Here is a 19,438-nt window from a genome sequence, read left to right as displayed (position 1 = left end):
TTGGTCGTCAGTCTTGGATGTAGTTTTTCATTGATTCTGATGTATTTTTTTGGTTCCACTGTGAATGCCCACAAGAAAATGAATCTCAGGGTGGTAGTGTATGGTGACATATGTGTACATTGATATTACATTTACTTTGAACTTTGAACATCTCTCAAAATCCTTAATTATAATGAAATTGGTTGATTAGACTCCCCAAAATACCAAATAACCACTTCATAACTCTCTGGTGAGTAATGGCATGAGCTCAGAGGACCATCAGAACTTGTTCTAGCAACTACTTTAACCAAGATAACAATAAATTACAGAGCATTGTGAACACATCCCAGCCTACCTCACAAATCGGCCTCCCCTCCATTCACTCCATCTCAAAGGTTTATTTATTATCAAAGTATACATCTTGAAATTCTTCTTCTCTGGGTAGCCATGAAACCAAGAAAGAAAAGAGAGGCAGCATGATCGTCATCATCCCCTCCCTGCACAAAAAAAAACAAAACAGAACAGGTACCTCAACCCCCAAATCCCTCCTCCGGCACAAAAATACCAACCAAATAGAACAGACGTAACAACGCCAAATTCCCCTCCCCACACGAAAAAAAAACAAGAAAGGTCAGGCTAAAAACAACAGAATATAAAAAACAATAAGACTGAAAAAAATGTCCCACAGCCTTCTCACCATGAAGTTCACGTATGCTGGCTCTTCCCCCCACCCCCCAGAATCCCCAAACGATCTCCAAACCTCGGCGTTCCCCTCAATGTTTCAATCTCCCTCGTCACTTTAATTGGAGTCAAACATTGGCTCACAGCCTGTTTGGCATGAGGTTCGCACACGCTGCCTCTGCCTCTGGAATCCTCTCAGAGACTGCAAAGTACTGAAACACCTAAACGATCTCCAAACAGCAAATCACAGGCTCCAACAGGTCCAGAATCATATCCAAGATGAAAAACCAAACGTAAAAGACATAAAAAGAAGTGAAATACATGGTTTCATGATCTATGCAGAAAATGTTCTCCAAAGGAGCATTGTACACAGACAACATTTTGGCTGGAAGTCTCCTGTTACTTCTGCCTCAGAAAGCAACCAAAGTAATCAATAACCCCTCCCATCCCAGCCATTACAAGTCCATAAGACATAGGAATAGAATTAGGCCATTCAGCCCATTGTCTACTTTGCCATTTCATCATGGCTGTTCCATTTTCACTAACAATCCCACTCTCCTGCATTCTCCCCATAATTTTTCATGCACTGACTCATCAAGAACCTATCAACCTCCACATAAAATACATTCAATGATCTGGCCTTCAAAGCCGTCTGTGGCAACAAATTCACCACCCTCTAGCTGAAAAATTTCCTCCTCATCTCTGTTCTAAATAGTCACCCCTCCATTCTGAGGCTGTGCCCTCCGGTCCTAGACTTCTCCACTATAGGAAATATCCTCTCCACATGCACTTTATCGAGGCCTTTCAACAATTGATAGGTTTCAATGAAATCCCCCCTCGCTTTTCTAAATTCCAGTGGGTATAAACCTAGAGCCATCAAACACTCCGAATACAAAAGCCCTTTCATTCCCAGATGAAAGGGTTATTGGGGATGTAGCTCAGTAGGAGAGTGCATGCTTTGCATGTATGAAGTCCCTGGTTCAATCCCCAGCATCTCCACACTGGTGACCTTGAATATTGGGGTATCATGGTAGCATAGTGATTAGTGCGATGCTTTTACAGCTCAGGACGTTCCTGAGTTTGAAGTTCAATTCCGGTGCCGTTCTTTAAGGAATGTCTATATGTCCTCCCTGTGGAATTTGTGAGATTGCTCCAGATCCACTGGTTTCCTCCCACAGTCCAAAGTTGTAGCAGATAGGTTAATTGGCCATTGTAACATTAGGGTTAATCAAGTTTGTTGGGGGTTGCTTGGGCTCAAAGGGCCAGAAGGGCCTACTCTGCTCTGTATTGGTAAATAAATATAATCATTCTCATGAACTTCCTTTGAACCCTCTCCAATGCCAGCAGATCCGTTCTTAGATAAGGGGTCCAAAACTGTTCACAATACTTCAAGTGAGGCCTCACCCGTGCCTTATAAAGCCTCAGCATCACATCCTTGCTTTAATATCCCAGTCCTCTCAAAATGAATGCTAACATTGCATTTGCCTTCCTCACCACTGACTCAACCTGCAAGTTAACATTTAGGGAATCCTGTGCAAGGACTCCCAGTTCCTTTGCACCGCAGGTTTTTGAATTTTCTCCCCATTTAGAAAATAGTCTATGCTTTTATTCCTTCTACCAAAGTGCATGACCATACACTTCCCATTTCTGTATTCTATTGGTCACTTCTTTGCCCATTCTCCTAATCTGTAAAAGTCATTCTGAGGCCTCTCTGCTTCCTCAACACTAGCTGCCCTTCCACATATCCAGGTATCATCCATAAACCTGGCCACAAAGCCAACAGTTCCATCATCCGAATCATTGACATACTATATAATGTAAGAAGAAGTAGTCCCAACACCACTAATCACCAGCAGCCAACCAGAAAAGGCCCCCTTTAATCCCCCTCTTTGCCTTCTGCCAATCAGCCAATGTTCTATCCATGCTAGTATCTATCCATGGGCTCTTATCTTTTTAAGCAGCCTCATGTGTGGCACCTTGTCAAAGGCCTCTTGAAAATCCAAATACACAGCATCCACCAATTCTCCTTTGTTTATCCTGCTTGTCCTTTCCTCAAAAAATTCCAATAGATTTGTCAAGCAAGGTTTTCCCTTAAGGAAACCATACTGACTTTTGCCTATTGTATCATGTGCCTCCGAGTACCCTGAGATCTCATCCTTAACAATTGACTCCAACATCTTCCCGACCACTGAAGTCAGGCTAACTGGCATATAATTTCCTTTCTTCTGTCTCTCTCCCTTCTTGAAGAGTGGAGTGACATTTGTAATTTTCCAGTCCTCCGGAATCATGCCAGAATCTAGTCATTTTTGAAAGATCATTACTAATGCCTCCACAATCTCATCACCTCCCTCTTTCAGAACCCTGGGGTGTAGTCCATCTGGTCCAGATGACTTATCTATCTCCAGACCTTTCAGCTTCCCAAGCACCTCTCCCTGGTAATAGCAACTGCACCCACTTCTACACCCTGGCACTCTTGAACTTTCGGCATACTGCTAATGTCTTCCACAGTTCATCCCCCATTACTCTCTCATTTTCCAGCGGTCCAATATTGACTCTCATTTCTCCTTTACTCTTTATACAGTATATCTGGAAAAGCTTTTGGCATCCTCTTTGATATCATTGGCTAGCTTACCTTCGTATTTAATCTTTTCCCCTCTTATGCCTTTTTTAGTTGCCTTCTGTTGGTTTTTAAAAGCTTCTAAAAGTTTCCTGTAACCTCCCATTAGTTTTTGCTCTATTATATGCCCTCATTTTTGCTTTTTTGTTGTCTTTGACTTCCCACATCAGCCATGGTTGCATCATCCTGCCTTTAGAATACCTTTTCAGCCTTGGGATGTATTTATCCTGTGCCTTTCAGATTGCTCCCAGAAACTCCAGCCATTGCTGTTCTGTTGTCATCCCTGCTAGTGTTCCCTTACAATCAACTGTGGCCTACTCTTCTCTCATGCCTCTATAAATTCCCTTTACTCCACTGTAGGACTGATACATCTGACCTTAGCTTCTCCCTCTCAAATTGCAGGGTGAATTCTATCATATTGTGATCACAGTCCCCTAAGGGTTCCTTTACTTTAAGCTCTCTAATCAAATCTGTTCATTACACAACACCTAATCCAGAATAGCTTTTCCCCTAGTGGGCTCAACCACAAGCTGCTCTAAAAAGCCATCTCAAAGGCATTCTACAAATTCTCTCTTTTCAGAGCCAACAGCATCTAGCTTTTCATAATCCGCCTGCATATTGAAAACCCCATGAATATCGTAACATTCCTCTTTTGACATGCCTTTTCTATCTCATGCCTTTTATTATCATACCTTTTATTAACATGCCTTTTATCTCTTCTCAACCTTTCCATCAGACAGAAAATGTATGAGCTTGTTAACACCCATCACCACTCTGAAGGAGCAGCTTCTGTCCTACTGTTATAAGACTTTTAAATAGACATCTTGTACAATAAGGAACTCCCTGACTCTTAATTTACCACTTCACAGCCTTTGCATTTTACTTAACTACCTGCACCGCACTTTCTCTGCAACTGTAACACTATATTCTGTATTTTCTTACTGATTTCCCTTTTGTACTAACTCAATGTATGAATCCTCTGTCTGAATAGCATGCAAAAAAACTTTTCACCATCTTAATGCATGTGACAATAATATATCAATGATCTACGAGATTCAATTCTAATACCACTCTCAAATAATGTCCCACTGTTATGAGTCCTCTCAATTATAAGGCGGAGAAGACCTTATCTGTAGTTACCGCCTAAAACCCCTTTGTCCTTTTTAAATACCTCAGTTAGATAATTCCTCAGTTTTCTAAATCCAAGGGACTTTATGCAAAGTTTAAAGTACATTTACTATCAACCTTGAGGTAAATTATACAACCTTGAGATTCATCTCCTTACAGGCAGCCACTAAACAAAGAAACCCATTAAAAAAGAAGACTGTCAAATAGCCAATGTGCAGAGAGAGAAAAAAAAACAAATCATGCAAACAATAAACACAAGCAAATAGCATTCTGAACTGAAGTCCACAAAGCGAATCCTTCCACAGCCAAGTAAACATCATAGAACAGTGAACTGATCCGGCCCATCCTTCGCCTCAGGCCCTGACACCCTACTGGGCCCTCTGCCTCACCCAGCCTACCTCATCAGTTAATCTCCCTCTTAAATTTCCTTATTTAATCATTCCCCTTGACCATGAATTTGTTGGTTGACCATGGACCCATTTCAGGCCTATTTGAAATCAATGGACTGCAATCCAGTCCATCTCATTAAACTAATTCTTCATTGGCCCAGTACTACGTTGATCTGACAAAGCCTTACTCATCGACGATCAAACAATGAAGCAGAAAAGAGGTGCAGGACACTGTTGGACAAAATGTTCAGAGAAAAAAATGTGAGTGTCTTCAGAGAGCAGAGAGAGGTGGAGGGAATGCCAAGGGTCCAGGGTGCTGAGTGCCTGTGGTAGGACAGCAAAATCCAGAGATGGACAAGGTTGGAAGATTGGTGACGTCTCTGAGGTTGCAGGGCACAGTGATAGAGAGGGCCAATGTGGGGGGGTTGCAAGCTGCAGTAAAAATCCAAAACCCTGCTCTCCTCTTACAGGAGCATGCTCTTTGACCCATGATGTCGTACTAAATGAACTAAACTAATGACACCTAATTAAACTAATCCATTTCTGCTTGCACGTGGTCCATATCCCTCCATTCTCTGCTTCTTTATCTGCTATCTATTAACCTCTTAAATGTCTATGTTGTGTCTACCCCCACCACTGCCCATGGCAACACAGTCCAGGCACCCACCACTCTGTGGGTAAGATGACTTTCCCCAGACATCTGCTTTGAAATAACCCAATCTCACCTGATATGCATGCTCTCTAGTATTAGACATTTCCACCCTGGGATAAAAAGATACCTGCAGTCTGCTCTGTATATAATAATATTATCTTGAATTTTTTTCATAGCTTCTATCTGGTCTCCCCTCAATCTTTGTTGCTCCAGAGAAAACAAACAGTTCTTCCAATCTCTCTGTATAGATCATACGTACCCTCTAATCCTGGCGAACCTTCCTGCGCTCCCTCCAATACCTCCATGTCCCTCCTGTAATGGGGCAGCCAGAATTGATTTGCTGCGCGCCCTCCCATATCACTGGGGCCTCAGTACCCACAACACCTGGAGCCCTCATCCCCACACTCCCTTCTGTCTCAGTAGGCCTCTGAGTCCCGCACTCCCTTTCCACTCATCAGGACCCCTTTACCCACGCTCCCTTTAAGCGTACTGAATTTGCTGGAAAATGTATTAGAATAGTGTGTAATATCTTTAAAAAGTGACTTAAATGTGTGTTGGAGTCTTCTTTGTAATGGTCTGGAAATTCTGCCAGTGTGACACCGCATTGTTATCTGAGTTTTACTGCATTTAAATGGGAATGAACAAGACATAATTTAAATACTACTTTAACATAATGCTGAAAATCATATTGGGCAGACCACTCAGGGTGTTGAAAGATATTCTGTGGTCTTCTCAGAGATACATCAGAAGCGGGATCAGAATCAGGTTTATTGTCAGCGACATTAGTCATGAAGTGTGCTGCTTTGTGCCAGCAGTACAGTGCAGGCATAACAAATCTCTAAACGTGATAAATAAATAGCAAAAAATAAAGGACAAATAATCCGCAAATATAAACAAATAAACAGACAGATAAATAAATAATGTGAAAGAGGAATAGTGAGGTCGTGTTCATGGACCATTCTGATGAATTGGTCCTTGAATGCATGTGGAGAGGAAGAAGCAGCTCCATATCATTGACAGTGGATCTTCAGGCTCCCTCACCTCCACCCTGATGGTAGTCCTGAGAAGAGGGCATGCCCCAGACAGTGAGGATCCTTAACGTTGGATGCCACCTTCTTGAGGTTCCACCTTCTGAAGATGTCCTCAGTGGTGAGGAGGCTTGTGGTATCTCCACTAGAAGTTGCTTTCAGATTCTGCCTGTTATCAGCGTGGAAAGGCGGAGCACCAGTGCAGGGCTTCATGCTATAATGTTGGCCGTTCCTTTCCGCATGTAGATGCTGCCCAACCCACTACAAAGCACTCTTCGTTCACTTTTTAAAGATATTGCACGCTATCATAATAAATTTTCCTGCAGATTGTTTGTTGAAGGAGGTAGTTTGTTTTCCAGCAGTCAAGCAATCTTAGTGCAGACTCATCTTTAGTTTAACATTAAATAGGGTTAAATCCTGATAGGGAAGAATCGCAATTGTAATCGCGGTACAAGTTGAAGTTCATTGTTATTGGCATACACATCCATGCTATAAATGGCATGAAATTTGCTCTTTGCAGCAGCAGCACGGTACATTACAAACATGACAAATGTAAATAGCATTAATTTAAATTAACATAAATTATACATAATCTATAGAACACAACAAACATAAATAAATAGGACAACATTAGTGCAAGTTAAGGGAAATATAGTCTAAGATAGAACATGATGGTAGTAGGGTAAAAGCTGTTGTTGAACCTTAAGGTGTGAGTCTTCAGGCTCCTGTACCTCCTGCCGGATGACAGCATGGAGCACACACAAAGTGCTGGTGGAACGCAGCAGGCCAGGCAGCATCTATAGGAAGAAGCATTTTGAGTATGTTGCTTGAGTTTCCAGCATCTGCAGATTTCCTCGTGACAGCGTGGAGAAGAGGTTTGGTTCCTAATGATGGATATTGCCTCCCTATGACATCACCTCTTGTAGAAGTCCCTAATGGTAGGGAGAGCTGAACCCCACTTACTTTAGTGTTGGGCAAGTTGTTGGAGAAGATCCTGAGAGGCAGGACTTATGAGCATTTGGAGAGACATAATCTGATTAGGGATAGTCAACATGGCTTTGTCAATGGCAGGTGGTGGCTTATGAGTCTGATTGAAGTCTTTGAGGATGTAACAAAACATACTGATGAAGGTAGAGCAGTGGATGTGGTGTATATGGATTTCAGTAAGGCATTTGATAAGGTACCCCATGTGTGGCTCATTCAGAAAGTAAGGAGGCATGGGATCCAAGGGACATTGCTTTGTGGATCCAGAACCTGTTTGACCACAGAAGCCAAAGGGTGGTTGTGGATGGTTCGTATTCTGCATGGAGGCCGGGGGCCAGTGGTGTTCTGCAGGGATCTGTTCTGGGTCCCCTACTCTTAGTGATTTTTATAAATGACCTGGATGAGGAAGTAGAATAGTGGGTTAGTAAGTTTGCAGATGACACGAAAGTTGGGGGTGCTGTGGACAGTGTGGAGGGTTGTCAGAGGTTACAGCGTGACGTTGATAGGATGCCGAATTGGGCTGAGAAGTGACAGATGGAGTTCAACCCAGATAAGTGTGAATTGGTTCATTTTGGTAGGTCAAATTTGAAGACAGAATATAATATTAATGGTAAGACTCTTGGCAGTGTGGAAGGTCAGCAAGATCTTAGGGTCTGTGTCCATAGCACACTCAAAGCTACTGTGCAGGTTGACAGTGTTGTTGAGAAGGCATATGATGTGTTGGCATTCATCAGCTGTGGGATTGAGTTCAAGAGCCGCGAGATAATGTTACAACTATATAAGACCTTGGTCAGATGGCACTTGGATTACTGGTCACCTCACAACAGGAAAAATGTGGATACAATAGAGACAGTGCAGAGGAATTTACAACAATATCACCTGGATTGGAGAGCACGCCTTATGAGAATAGATTGAGTGAGCTTGGCTTTTTTTCCTTAGAGCGACGGAAGATGAGAGGTAACCTGACAGAGGTGTGTAAGATGATCAGAGGCATCGATCGTGTGGACAGTCAGAGGCTTTTTCCCGGGGTGAAATGGCTAACTCAAGGGGGCATAGATTTAAGGTGCTTGGAAGTAGGTACAAGGGGGATGTCAGAGGTAAGTTTTTCACGCAGAGAGTGGTGGCTGCATGGAATGCACTGCCAGTGACAGTGGTGGAGACGGATACAATAGGATTTTTTAAGAGACTCTTAGATGGGTACATGGAGCTTAGAAAAATAGAGGGCTAAGCGGTGGGGAAACTCTAGGCAGTTTCTAGAGTAGGTTATGTGGTCGGCACAACCGAAGGGCCTGGAATGTGCTGGAGATTTCTATGTTTCTATTAACTCACGATGAAACTGGCCGAATCCACTACTGTAGCCTTGTGTTCCTGTGCATTGGAGTTCCCATACCAAGCCAAGATGCAATCAGTCAGAATATTCTCCACTATACATCTGCAGAATGTGAAGTTTATTTTTAAACATGGAGTTTTTGAAAATGTAGCAGCACTTAGCAGAACAAGAGCTAACTGCAATGCACCTCCATTAATAATTCTTGCCAAGCGTCTAACAAGGCACTTAACTGGCCTACATTTTGGGATGTTCATTGCAGTATAACTGTGGACTATCTGAAAAACACTTCTAAAGGAGAGAAAGTCTCTTAGAGAGAAGGCACTGCAGGTATATGAAGTGTCTGCAATAAAGCACTGTAAGTAACTATTGGCAACAAGCAGCTATCCACATATGCAGGAGAAGAAGTAAGAATAGGATTTTGTTTCCAAATGGAATCATTGACCAGAAGATCTTGGCTGGCGGTAGTATAGTGGCACCAGCCTCAGACTTGGAGGTGAGTGGTCCCAGGTTCAAATCCGGCCAGCTCCTTGCATGCCTTCCATCCATGCTAGGTTGAGCGTCGGGTCAGCAAATTGGCCTCGTAAAGAACAGACAAAATACTACGGAAATGGCAAGGTTGCTACCCAGGGTGCCGAGAGGAATAACTACTAACCAGAAAATCTTGAGCAAAGGGTGAGAAGACGTTGTAAGTACTCATGAAGAGTCAGTGGTCAACGATAATTCCTCTAACTTTGCACGTGATGTTTCTCAGACACAGGGTGGAAAGTTGCAAATGTGAAAAAAAGAATCTGTGTAAGAAAATACTTGCAAAGCTATGAAAGGAACTAAATGTCTGCATATGATTAGGTAGGAACACGAGTAACCAGTAGGCCTCATAAGACCTTGGTCAGATGGCACTTGGATTACTGGTCACCTCACAACAGGAAAAATGTGGATACAATAGAGACAGTGCAGAGGAATTTACAACAATATCACCTGGATTGGAGAGCACGCCTTATGAGAATAGATTGAGTGAGCTTGGCTTTTTTTCCTTAGAGCTACGGAAGATAAGAGGTAACCTGATAGAGGTGTGTAAGATGATCAGAGGCATCGATCGTGTGGACAGTCAGAGGCTTTTTCCCGGGGTGAAATGGCTAACTCAAGGGGGCATAGATTTCAGGTGCTTGGAAGTAGGTACAAGGGGGATGTCAGAGGTAAGTTTTTCACGCAGAGAGTGGTGGATGCATGGAATGCAGGAAAAATGTCTCAAGCCTGCCCCACCATTCAGTAAGATTGCCTCAGGCTTGATTGCCACTTTTATCACGGTTCCCCATTCCCCTGAATTCCCTAATTTGTTGCCTGCGTGTGATAGGGCAACCCTTTCACTCTGATGTAAACAGCTGATGGACACCTGGAGCAAAACTCAATAGCTCCATCATAGAAGGCTACTGTTCATCTGCAAAACTGCGCAGATCCCATTCTGCATGTTCCAGCCTTATGAGTACAGGAGATATCTGAGCTACCTGCATGCTTTTTGGTCACACAGAATAATTTTAAGATGGACGTGACTTGTGCAAGAAGGTTTTCCTTCAAGGTCTTCATGGTATTGGTTCCTTATTTCCACGTGTCCCAAGATACAGTGTTGTAAGTCATCCATACAGACACTTCATCACATCAGTGTCCCAAGGTAGTACAAGGGAAAACAGTACGGGCTACAGAATAAAGTGTTGCAGTTACAGTGGGCATGGTGAGGTAGATTGTGAGGTCAAGAGTTTAAGTTATTGTATTAGGGAACCATTCAATAGTCATTTAACAGCGTGTAAAAGCTCCCCTTGAGCCTGGTGTCTTCTGCATCTCCTGCCCGATGGGAAAGAGAAGGGGGAATGTCCAGGGTGAATGGGGTCTCTGATCATCTCGGCTGCTTTACTGAGGCAGCAAGAATTGCAGATAGAACCAATGGAGGGGAGGCTGGTTTCCGTGATGTGCGGAGCTGTGTCCACAACACTCTGCAATTTCTTGCAGTCACAGGCAGATCAGTTGCCGTACCAAGCCGTACCATCCAGCAATACCAGGGATAACTAAGTAAAACCAGAGATCTTTCTTCAACCCACTGACTCTGTATTCACCATTAGGCGTCCATTTACATTAATCGGTAAATTGGTTTATTATCGTCACCAGGTCAAAGGGACAGTGAAAATATTTGTTTTCAGTGCCATCCATACAGAACATTACCAAACAGAATTACCTTGAGGCAGTACAGGGGAAAAGCAGAAATATAGTGTTACAGTTACAGAGAAAGCGCAGTACAGGTGGACAATAAAGAGCAGGAGCTGTATTGCAGCTCTTGGGGCATCATCTACTCCTGCGGAAGGAGCATTATGTCTCAGTGCCTGCAAAATTCTGACCTTGTGATAGCATTTATCACAGATAGTACAAAGTTAAAGTCAAAGTTCTGTTTATTTTCATATACATATGTACATTATAAAATACCAACTTACAGAGTATGGTTATCTAATCATACTTTTAGTTTAAAATGAAATGTAAGGGTTCCAGGTGTTAATGTGCCACAGTAAAGATGTTCTCTTAGAGGGGAAAAAAAGAGGAAGAGAACTATTAAGGCCGTAAAACCATAAGTTATAGGAGCAGAATTACACCATTTGGCCCACTGTCTCTGCCCCACCATTTCATCATGGCTGATCTATTTTCCATCTCAACCCCAATCTCCTGCCTTCTCCCTGTATGCCTTAAGACTTTTTATTTGTAGAGATCTTTTGTGCTTGAATCTATATTTAGTTATTTGTTTTCTAGAACAGGGTGAAAGAATCTTCAGTTTTACTTTTGCATAAGTTGACCAGCAATCAGGGACCAGAGTTGTTTATTGTAATGTTTCAGTGAAGCCCAGCCATTGATTTTGTTTTAGTGATTGATATAACTGGGAAATAGTTCCTTAATCTTATTAACAACCCTAGAATCTATAGGGAATACATTGAATTGATCTTTGTGATTATAGGCATCTTCAACTTCAGTTTCCAGTCATCCTGGCCAGATACGCCTTTGCTGTTGCCACACAAACACCACGCCATCACGGACATTTACACTACACGCTGCATCCGCAAAGGACCCCACGCACCCCTCATGCAATCTCTCCTCCCTCCTGCCATCTGGGAAAAGGCACCGAAGCACTTGGGCTCTCACGGCCAGACTATGTAACAGTTTCTTCCCCCAAGCTATCAGACTCTTCAATACCCAGAGCCTGGACTGACACCTTACTGCCCTATTGTCCTGTTTATTATTTATTGTAATGTCTGCACTGCTTTTGTGCACTTTATGCAGTCCTGTGTAGGTCTGTAGTCTAGTGTAGCTTTCTCTGTGTTTTTTTTTTACGTAGTTCAGTCGAGTTTTTGTACTGTGTCATGTAACACCATGGTCCTGAAAAACGTTGTCTCATTTTCACTATGTACTGTACCAGCAGTTATGGTCGAAATGACAATAAAAGTGACTTGGCTTGTTTGTGGGAGCTTGTTGTGCACAAAAGGCCTGCTTGTTTTCCATAACACAGCCTCACTTCAAGAATTACTTCATAGGCTGTTCCGCCTGTTCTGAGGTTTATGTAAAGCACATTTAACTAAAAAATTGTTATTTAAGTTAAGAGAATGGAGTCTTCCACCTCAGCCCTACCTTTTACATTCTTATACTGTTAACACTACATCTTGTTCCTTTTTGCAATACTTCAGATTGCATTATAAACTCAGCAGCATTCTTGGCTGTTGTGCTTTCATCACTATTTATTACCATGTTCTGTTTCCTCTGAGACCTTCATGCAATCAAGGAATTTCATTGCACCCTAGTGTATGTGACAATGAATCCCTGACCAAATACAAAGGGCATTTTGCTGCTCTGTTCCTTGGTTCAGCTGACAGCACCTTTGCCTCTAAGTGAGCGTGTTTGGGAGTGTGGGGGAAATGTTCTACAGGTGTGAATCCCATCCCAGATGTAGGAGAGGAGGTGTTGCAATATCAGAGGTGTCACTTATCCAGTGGGGTGTTAAATTAAGGCGCCATATGCTCCGTCAGGTGAATGCAAGAGGTCCCATGACACATTTCAAGTAAGAGGGTTGGAGCACTCCACGGATTCCGCTGTCAATATTTATAACTCAATCTACGGCATTAAAAAAAACCCACAAATGATCGCTACTGCGCTTCTTGCACTGCGGTTGGAATAATCGTTGAAGACTTTAAAGCAATTTTTAAAGACGTGAAAGATAAACCTCTTGACGAACACTAATCGTACACTGCAACGTGCTCTGACCGTAGCGCACCACGCTGATGCACATCTGCAGTGATTAAAAAATTAGCAGCATGAATTCGCTCCCCGATCTCCCTCCAAAATAATATGCCTTTTACAGTTGAGTTAAGAACGTTAACTTCAAAAGCAGGAATAAGCAGCAACTTTGGCCCGCACGCTGTTTGAGATTTCTGGAAGCCGACAAAGCTGCTGCAGTTGTTTTACTAGGAAGTACTCAATTATTTATGCAAAGTTTTGCAGTAAAAAGAAATAAACAGAAATAATAATCGAGTATTTCATGACAGAAAGCCTGCAAGTGCAAACATAAACAATTTTATTGAGGGGAAAAAAGCATAAGGCAACTTAAGGGTCTCCGACGGAAAAGAAACATCTCTTTAAAAAACATGTTTGGTATATTAAATAGGTGTTTTGCAGGAAACCCGCTGCAGGCCGAGCACGAGATTCCAGCTCAGGGCCCAGTCGGGGTTGCCATAGCAACAGCCTCCCGCCGGCTGCCGACAAACTTCGGCAAACAGCGCGCCAGGGAGAGCACAGCCAATTAGTGTAAACAAAGACGAGGCTAACGAGAGAACCAAGGCTCGTTCGGATGTCTTGTGATTTTCCATCAGCCGTATCGAAGGTTAGGCATTGGCGCTCCTCCAGATTTGCATTTTCACTTCAGCTGGTGCGACCCAGCAGTATCACGGAAACCCTACTCGGTGGTATGGCCCGGGCCAACTGTCAATCAGGAGGCGGGGAGAAGGGGCGTGGTGTTCCGGGAGGCGGGGCTTGTGCGGATGATTGACGGCTCCACCTCCGCGTTCGGATGGCAGCGCAGTGAGAAGGAGCTACTGCGGCCGCTCCGTCCCCAACTCGCCCGGTCCGACTGCACCGGAGACCCAAGCGTCAGATCGCTGAAGATCGAGGCCATGTCGGGGTGAGTGTAACTCTTGCCAGCCCTGTCGTTAAGTATTTTCCCGCTTTGCTCCCTTCGCCGTGCCCCCCCCAATCACCATGGCCCCCTTGAACGTGACCACGCCCCCTCACCTTGGCAACGCCCCCTCGGCGTGGTCCCGCCCGTCAACGTGAACGCGCCCCCTGACTTTCTTTGCGCCCCCCCCCCACTTCGGGCCATCGGCATTACACCTCCTCTCCAAAATGTGGACCCTTACCCTCTCCAACACTTACTGCTCGCATGATTTCCCCCAACTTCCATTTACCCTGATTATTATTTACTGCGATACAGCGCGGAGTCGGCCTTTCAATTCCCCCCCCCCCCCCATTTAATCCTGTTCTAATCTTTGGACAATTTATAATGACCAATTAACCCTCCAACCGTTACGTCTCTGGGCTGTCTGAGGAAACCGGAGTACGCACAGACTCCTTAAGGCAGCAGCAGGAATTGAACCTGGGTTGCTGATACTGTAAAGCGTTGTGCTAACCACTACCATGCCGCCCTCCCTGATTCTGTTTCTCCTTCCTACTCACTATCCTCCATTTGCACCCTATCCCCAGTCCCCTATTCAGTATCTAGCCCACCGCTTCCGACACCTCACCTGCTCAACCTAAATTGCCTGTCTGATCAGGACATCTTTGATCCAACCCGCCTGTAATTAAACCCCCTTCACCTGGGTGTGGTTCAGAGTGAAACGGGTTGTGGACCTCTTGCTCCGAGCAATCATACTTCGAACATGTCCAAACTGTTTGTTAAGGAGATCTGCCAGTAGTGTTTGGCTGAAGATCTAGTTCTCTGTCATTTGTTCCCACATTTGCAATGTCTTATCAGTACTTTCCTCAACGTGCCCCAGCTAACAGATACACAGTACCTTCCAACTTCCTCACCCATGTTTTCTCTTTATTTGCATAGTAGATTAATTGGCCACTGTAAATTATTCCTTAGTACAGAAAAGTAGCAAGAGAGAGTAAGTTGCTGGGTCAAAGGGAAATAAGGAGATGGGGGTTCTTGCTAGGTTTGTCCTGCTGTGAGCAGGTATGAATATAAATGGTAAACACAAAGTACACTGCAGATGCTGTGGTCAAATCAACATGTACAAAAGCTGGATGAACTCAGCAGGTTGGGCAGCAGCCGTTGGCTGCTCATTTCAACGGATGCTGCCCAACCTGCTGAGTTCATCCAGCTTTTGTACGTGATGAATATAAATGACCTCCTGTGGTGTATAAGAGATCTGTGTTCCAAATCTAATATCTTGATTATCCTTTGAATCATTGTTTGACTGTTGGTGGCCATACCTTTAGCTGCTGAGATGCAGAGCCCCCTCTTTCAATCTCACCACCTTTCACTCCATTGAGGGTGAGATTTTAAACTGAAATCTCATTTGCTGAGGTAAGATATCCCATGGCTTTACAAAATAATTGCTGGAGGAACTCTGGGTCAAGAAGCAACTGAGGAGGCAGATGGATCATCCATGTTTCAGGTGGAGAACCTGCTTCAGCACTGGGTGTAGAGAGGCAGAAGAGCCAGTGTAAAGAATTGAGAGAGAGTGGGCAGTGCAGGGGCTGGGAGGTGATGGGGTAAGGAGGGAGATGATGGGGAGATGGAGGAAGGGGTGGAGTTGGAGTGGAAGTGCATTGGATGATAGGTAGAGATGGGTAAGAACAAAGGGGGTAATGGAACCAGGTGGGTGGAGATGGGGACAGGAGCTAGAAGGTGATCAGTGCTACAAGTGATCAAGGCTACAGATGCAGGAATCTGTAAAATGAGGAGGAAACATAAATGGGGGGGGGGAGAGGTTTTAGGAGAACCAGAAGGTTCTGATAGAACCAGGTAAGTCACGGGAGGAGGAGGAGCAGTGGTGGGGCAAACCAGAAGGAGAGAGAATGGAGCCCAGCAAGTGTGGGTTGGGAAATTCACTCTTCATACCGTATGGTTATAAACTTTGAGGGTGGAGTATGAGGTGTTGTTTTTCTAGTTTATGTTTGACGTCATCCTGGCAGTGGAGGGGTCTGAGGATAGACGGAATGGGAAGGGGAATTGTAACGGCATGCAACTGGGACGTCTCTTTGGTATCACAGATAGAGCTTGTAATGCAAAACGTTCACGTAGTTGGTGCTTGGTCTCGCTGACATGGAGGAGACCACATTGGGAGTGTTAAATGTGTAGGTGGACCTAGGTGCTGGTGAGGGTGTAGGGTCAGGTTTTGTACCTGCTACGGCTGCAGTGGAAAGTGCCAATGGGTGTAGCAAGGTCTCACAGAAAGATTAGTCCCTGCGGAAGGTAGGAATTAATGGGAAGGAGAAGGAGTCAGAATCAGGTTTATTGTCACTGACAATCATCATGAAATTTGCTGTTTAGTGGCAGTAGTACAGTGCAAGATATAAAAATTACTATAAGTTGCAAAATGAATAACAGTGCAAAAGATGAATAATGAGTAGTGTTCATGTGTTTATGGACCTTTGAGAAATGATGGAAGATGTGTTGGCTGTGAAGGCTGATGGGGAACAAGGGAACTCCATCTCAGTTCCGTCTTTGGGGGTGGACTAGTAAAAGCAGGAATCCAGGGAAATTGTGGAAAAGTGAGTGTGGGCTCCGGCCATGGGAGAACAGAAGGCCTGTTTCCTGAAGGAGGACATTTCAGAATTGCCAGAATGGAAAGACTTGTCTTGAGAACAGATGTGGTAGAAATGGATAAACTGAGAAAAACAAATGGCATCATTACTCGGGAGTCGGTGGGAGGAGATGTAGTCAACATAGCTGTGGGTAATACTAAATGTTTCCTCAGATGGAGAGACGGAGAGAGATCTGTAAAAGGGAGAGAAACGCTAGGAGTGGTCCAAGCACATTTGAGGGCAAAGTGGATGTTGGTAGCCAAGGTGATAAAATTGACAAATTCTGCACAATTGCAGGAGATAGCACCAATGAAGTTGTTGCTGTGGTGGAGGAAGGATTGGGTTTGGTACTAGAGTAGGTTTGGAACATACTTAACAAATGGACACGTGCAGCTAGAGGCCAGGCAACTGCACCTTTGATTTGCAGAAAGTGAAAGTAATCCCAAACTGAATCCATCTGTCCATCAACCTTCCTGTATATCGGGTTCCCAATCCATTTTATGCCATGGACTCCTGTCGTTAACCAAGGAGTCCATGAATCCCTGCTCTGTATGGTTCCACTTATCACATAGGCATTGTCTACCTCCTCCTTCCCCACCTGTTTCCACTATCCCTTTCCTCCTCTTGTCCTTCTCTACCTACTATCCACCATTCCTCCTCCACTTGGCCCCATCTGTTCATCATCTCCCTCCACACCTGGTTCCACCTACTTCATACCTCTTCCTACCTCACCCCCTCCCCCTTGCCTCTTTATTCTGGTTCCCTTTGCTCCACCTCCAGTCCTGATGAAGGGCCTGAACCCAAAAACATCGGACATCATTTCCCTCCACGGATGCTGCTCGACCAGCATTTTGTTATTCTTTTGCTCCAGAACCCAGCATCTGCAGTGCCTCTGTGATCCAGAGCAATATTTACCTTGGTAGGGGTTGATAAATGAAAAGGGACACAATTGGAGAGGAAATCAGAGATGAAGAGGAATTTCTTTAGAGCCAGAGGGATGTGAATCTGTGGAATTCATGGCTGCGGAGGCCAAGTCATTGGCTACATTTAAAGAAGAGGTTGATAGGTTCTTAATTAATAAGGGCGTCAAAGTTTATGGGAAAGAAGGCAGAAGAATGGGGTTGATTGGGAAAATAAATCAGAATAGTTGAATGGCAGAGTCGTCTCAATGGATCGAATGGCCAAATTCTGCTCCTATGTCTTATAGTCTTATGGAAAAGAAGATGGAGTGTTTTTATCCATTGAGTACTGGAGACGTGGAGTTTATTGCTTCAGTGGGTGGAGGAAGTGAAAATCAACTTGATTGTATTTAAAAAGTGCTTGAAGAGGTGTAACTACAGTGCATTGAACTGAGAACTGTGCTAGCACTAACTTAAATAATTCCAGCAGGGAGCTGGGAAAAAGAAATAACCTTTTTAGGTTATTTTGTCACTATTGGCCACTGTGGAAATGAGTTGACTGACCCACTGTACTCTCAGTGTCAGTCCCTAAGTCTTTTAGACAGCTGGAAAAATGATGAGTGACTAGATGTTTTTTTTATTGCCTCAGTAGTACGGTATAAAATGACAGCATAAAATAATGGAACCCAGCTCAGTTTCTCCAGTCCTGAAATGCAGAGCGAGATTGCAAAATTGCAGTGCTAATGTGTTTAGGACACTATACTATTCTGCAAGATCCAACATGCAAGATTACCACAGGCAGGAGCATAGCTTGAACTGAACAAGATAAAACAATAATTTTTTTAAATAAAAGAGCCAATATTGAACTTAAAGATGAATGAACATGCTTCAGATGCACTTACTTATGCTAAAAGATTCAAACATTTTAAGCTACTGTTAAATTTTCTTTTCAGTGTACATTTAATTGAAAGTTTGACAAAGATGTAAGGCTTTTCCATTTGCATTCCCTCTCTGCAAGCTGCAGAGAAAAAGACCAATGAATAATTGTCACTGCACACAAGTTCACCGATTCCTCAAATTATCTACAATTGTATCTGAAGCGTTGAATCTGAGCCTGGAGAGACACACTCAACATTTCAAAAACAGCTTTTTCCCTTCCGCCCTCAGACTGATGAATGGACAATGCTACCTCACTAGTTTTTCTTGTTTTACGCTACATATTTAAGTTATTTTAATATATATAATTATTGTAATTTATAGTTTTATTATTATATATTGCAAGGTTCAACTGCTGCAAAGCAGCAAATTTCATGACTTATGCCACTGATATTAAACCTGATTCTGATTCGAAGATTTTTCTGATGCATCCTTTGGATGATGTACACTCAGTGGCCATTTTATTAGGTACACTGGTACACTTGTAATATGCAGATATCTAATGAGTCGGTAACGTGGCAACAACTCAGTGCATAAAAGCATGCAGACATGATCAACAGGTTCGGTTGTTCAGACCGAACGTCAGAATGGGAAAGAAATGTGATCTAAGTGACTTTGACCATGAAACGATTGTGGGTGTCAGACTGGGTGCTTTGAGTGCCTCAGAAATCGCAAATCTCCCGGGATTTTCACACTTAACAGTCTCTAGAGCTTACAGAGCATGGTATGAAAATCCAAAAACGTCCAGTGAGTGGCAGTTCTGTAGGCAAGGACTCCGTGTTAATGAGAAAGGCGAGATTGATTCAAGCTGATGAAGGTGATAGTAACTCATATCAGCTTGAGTTACAACAGTGGTGTGCAGAAGAGCATTTCTAAATGCAGAACACATCGACCTTTGAAATGGATGGGCTATAGCAGCAGAAGACCCCAAGTATACACTCACTGGTTACTTTAAATAGGTACCTCCTCTATTTTATACTGTGAA

General features: G+C 43.6%; 2 protein-coding genes across 12 annotated transcripts in view; both read left to right on the top strand.

The window, feature by feature from the left end:
* Nucleotides 1-13,614, top strand: part of LOC140720918 (dedicator of cytokinesis protein 9-like) — a 151,102-nt gene extending 137,488 nt beyond the window's left edge. The window contains exons 10-11 of the mRNA XM_073035767.1: nucleotides 10,314-10,411; nucleotides 13,476-13,614. Of these exons, the coding sequence (XP_072891868.1) occupies nucleotides 10,314-10,411; nucleotides 13,476-13,614 (237 nt within the window). The remainder of the gene's footprint in view (nucleotides 1-10,313; nucleotides 10,412-13,475) is intronic.
* The window catches only part of mbnl2 (muscleblind-like splicing regulator 2), a 206,770-nt gene that overhangs the window by 50,007 nt on the left and 137,325 nt on the right, over nucleotides 1-19,438 (top strand). For 9 of the 11 annotated variants that reach the window (XR_012096226.1, XM_073028580.1, XM_073028572.1 and 6 more), the window contains exon 1: nucleotides 13,839-13,988. The exons of the other annotated variants lie outside the window; for them this stretch is intronic. The gene's annotated coding sequence lies outside the window, so the exon portion shown is untranslated. Of the gene's footprint in view, nucleotides 1-13,838; nucleotides 13,989-19,438 lie in introns of those variants that run through there. 11 annotated transcript variants of the gene reach the window in all.

The sequence above is a fragment of the Hemitrygon akajei genome, chromosome 2 (assembly GCF_048418815.1).
Source record: "Hemitrygon akajei chromosome 2, sHemAka1.3, whole genome shotgun sequence".
NCBI classification, from domain to species: Eukaryota; Metazoa; Chordata; class Chondrichthyes; order Myliobatiformes; family Dasyatidae; genus Hemitrygon; species Hemitrygon akajei.
Note: the sequence above shows the minus strand (reverse complement) of the source record. Positions and strands in the feature narration are given on the sequence as shown.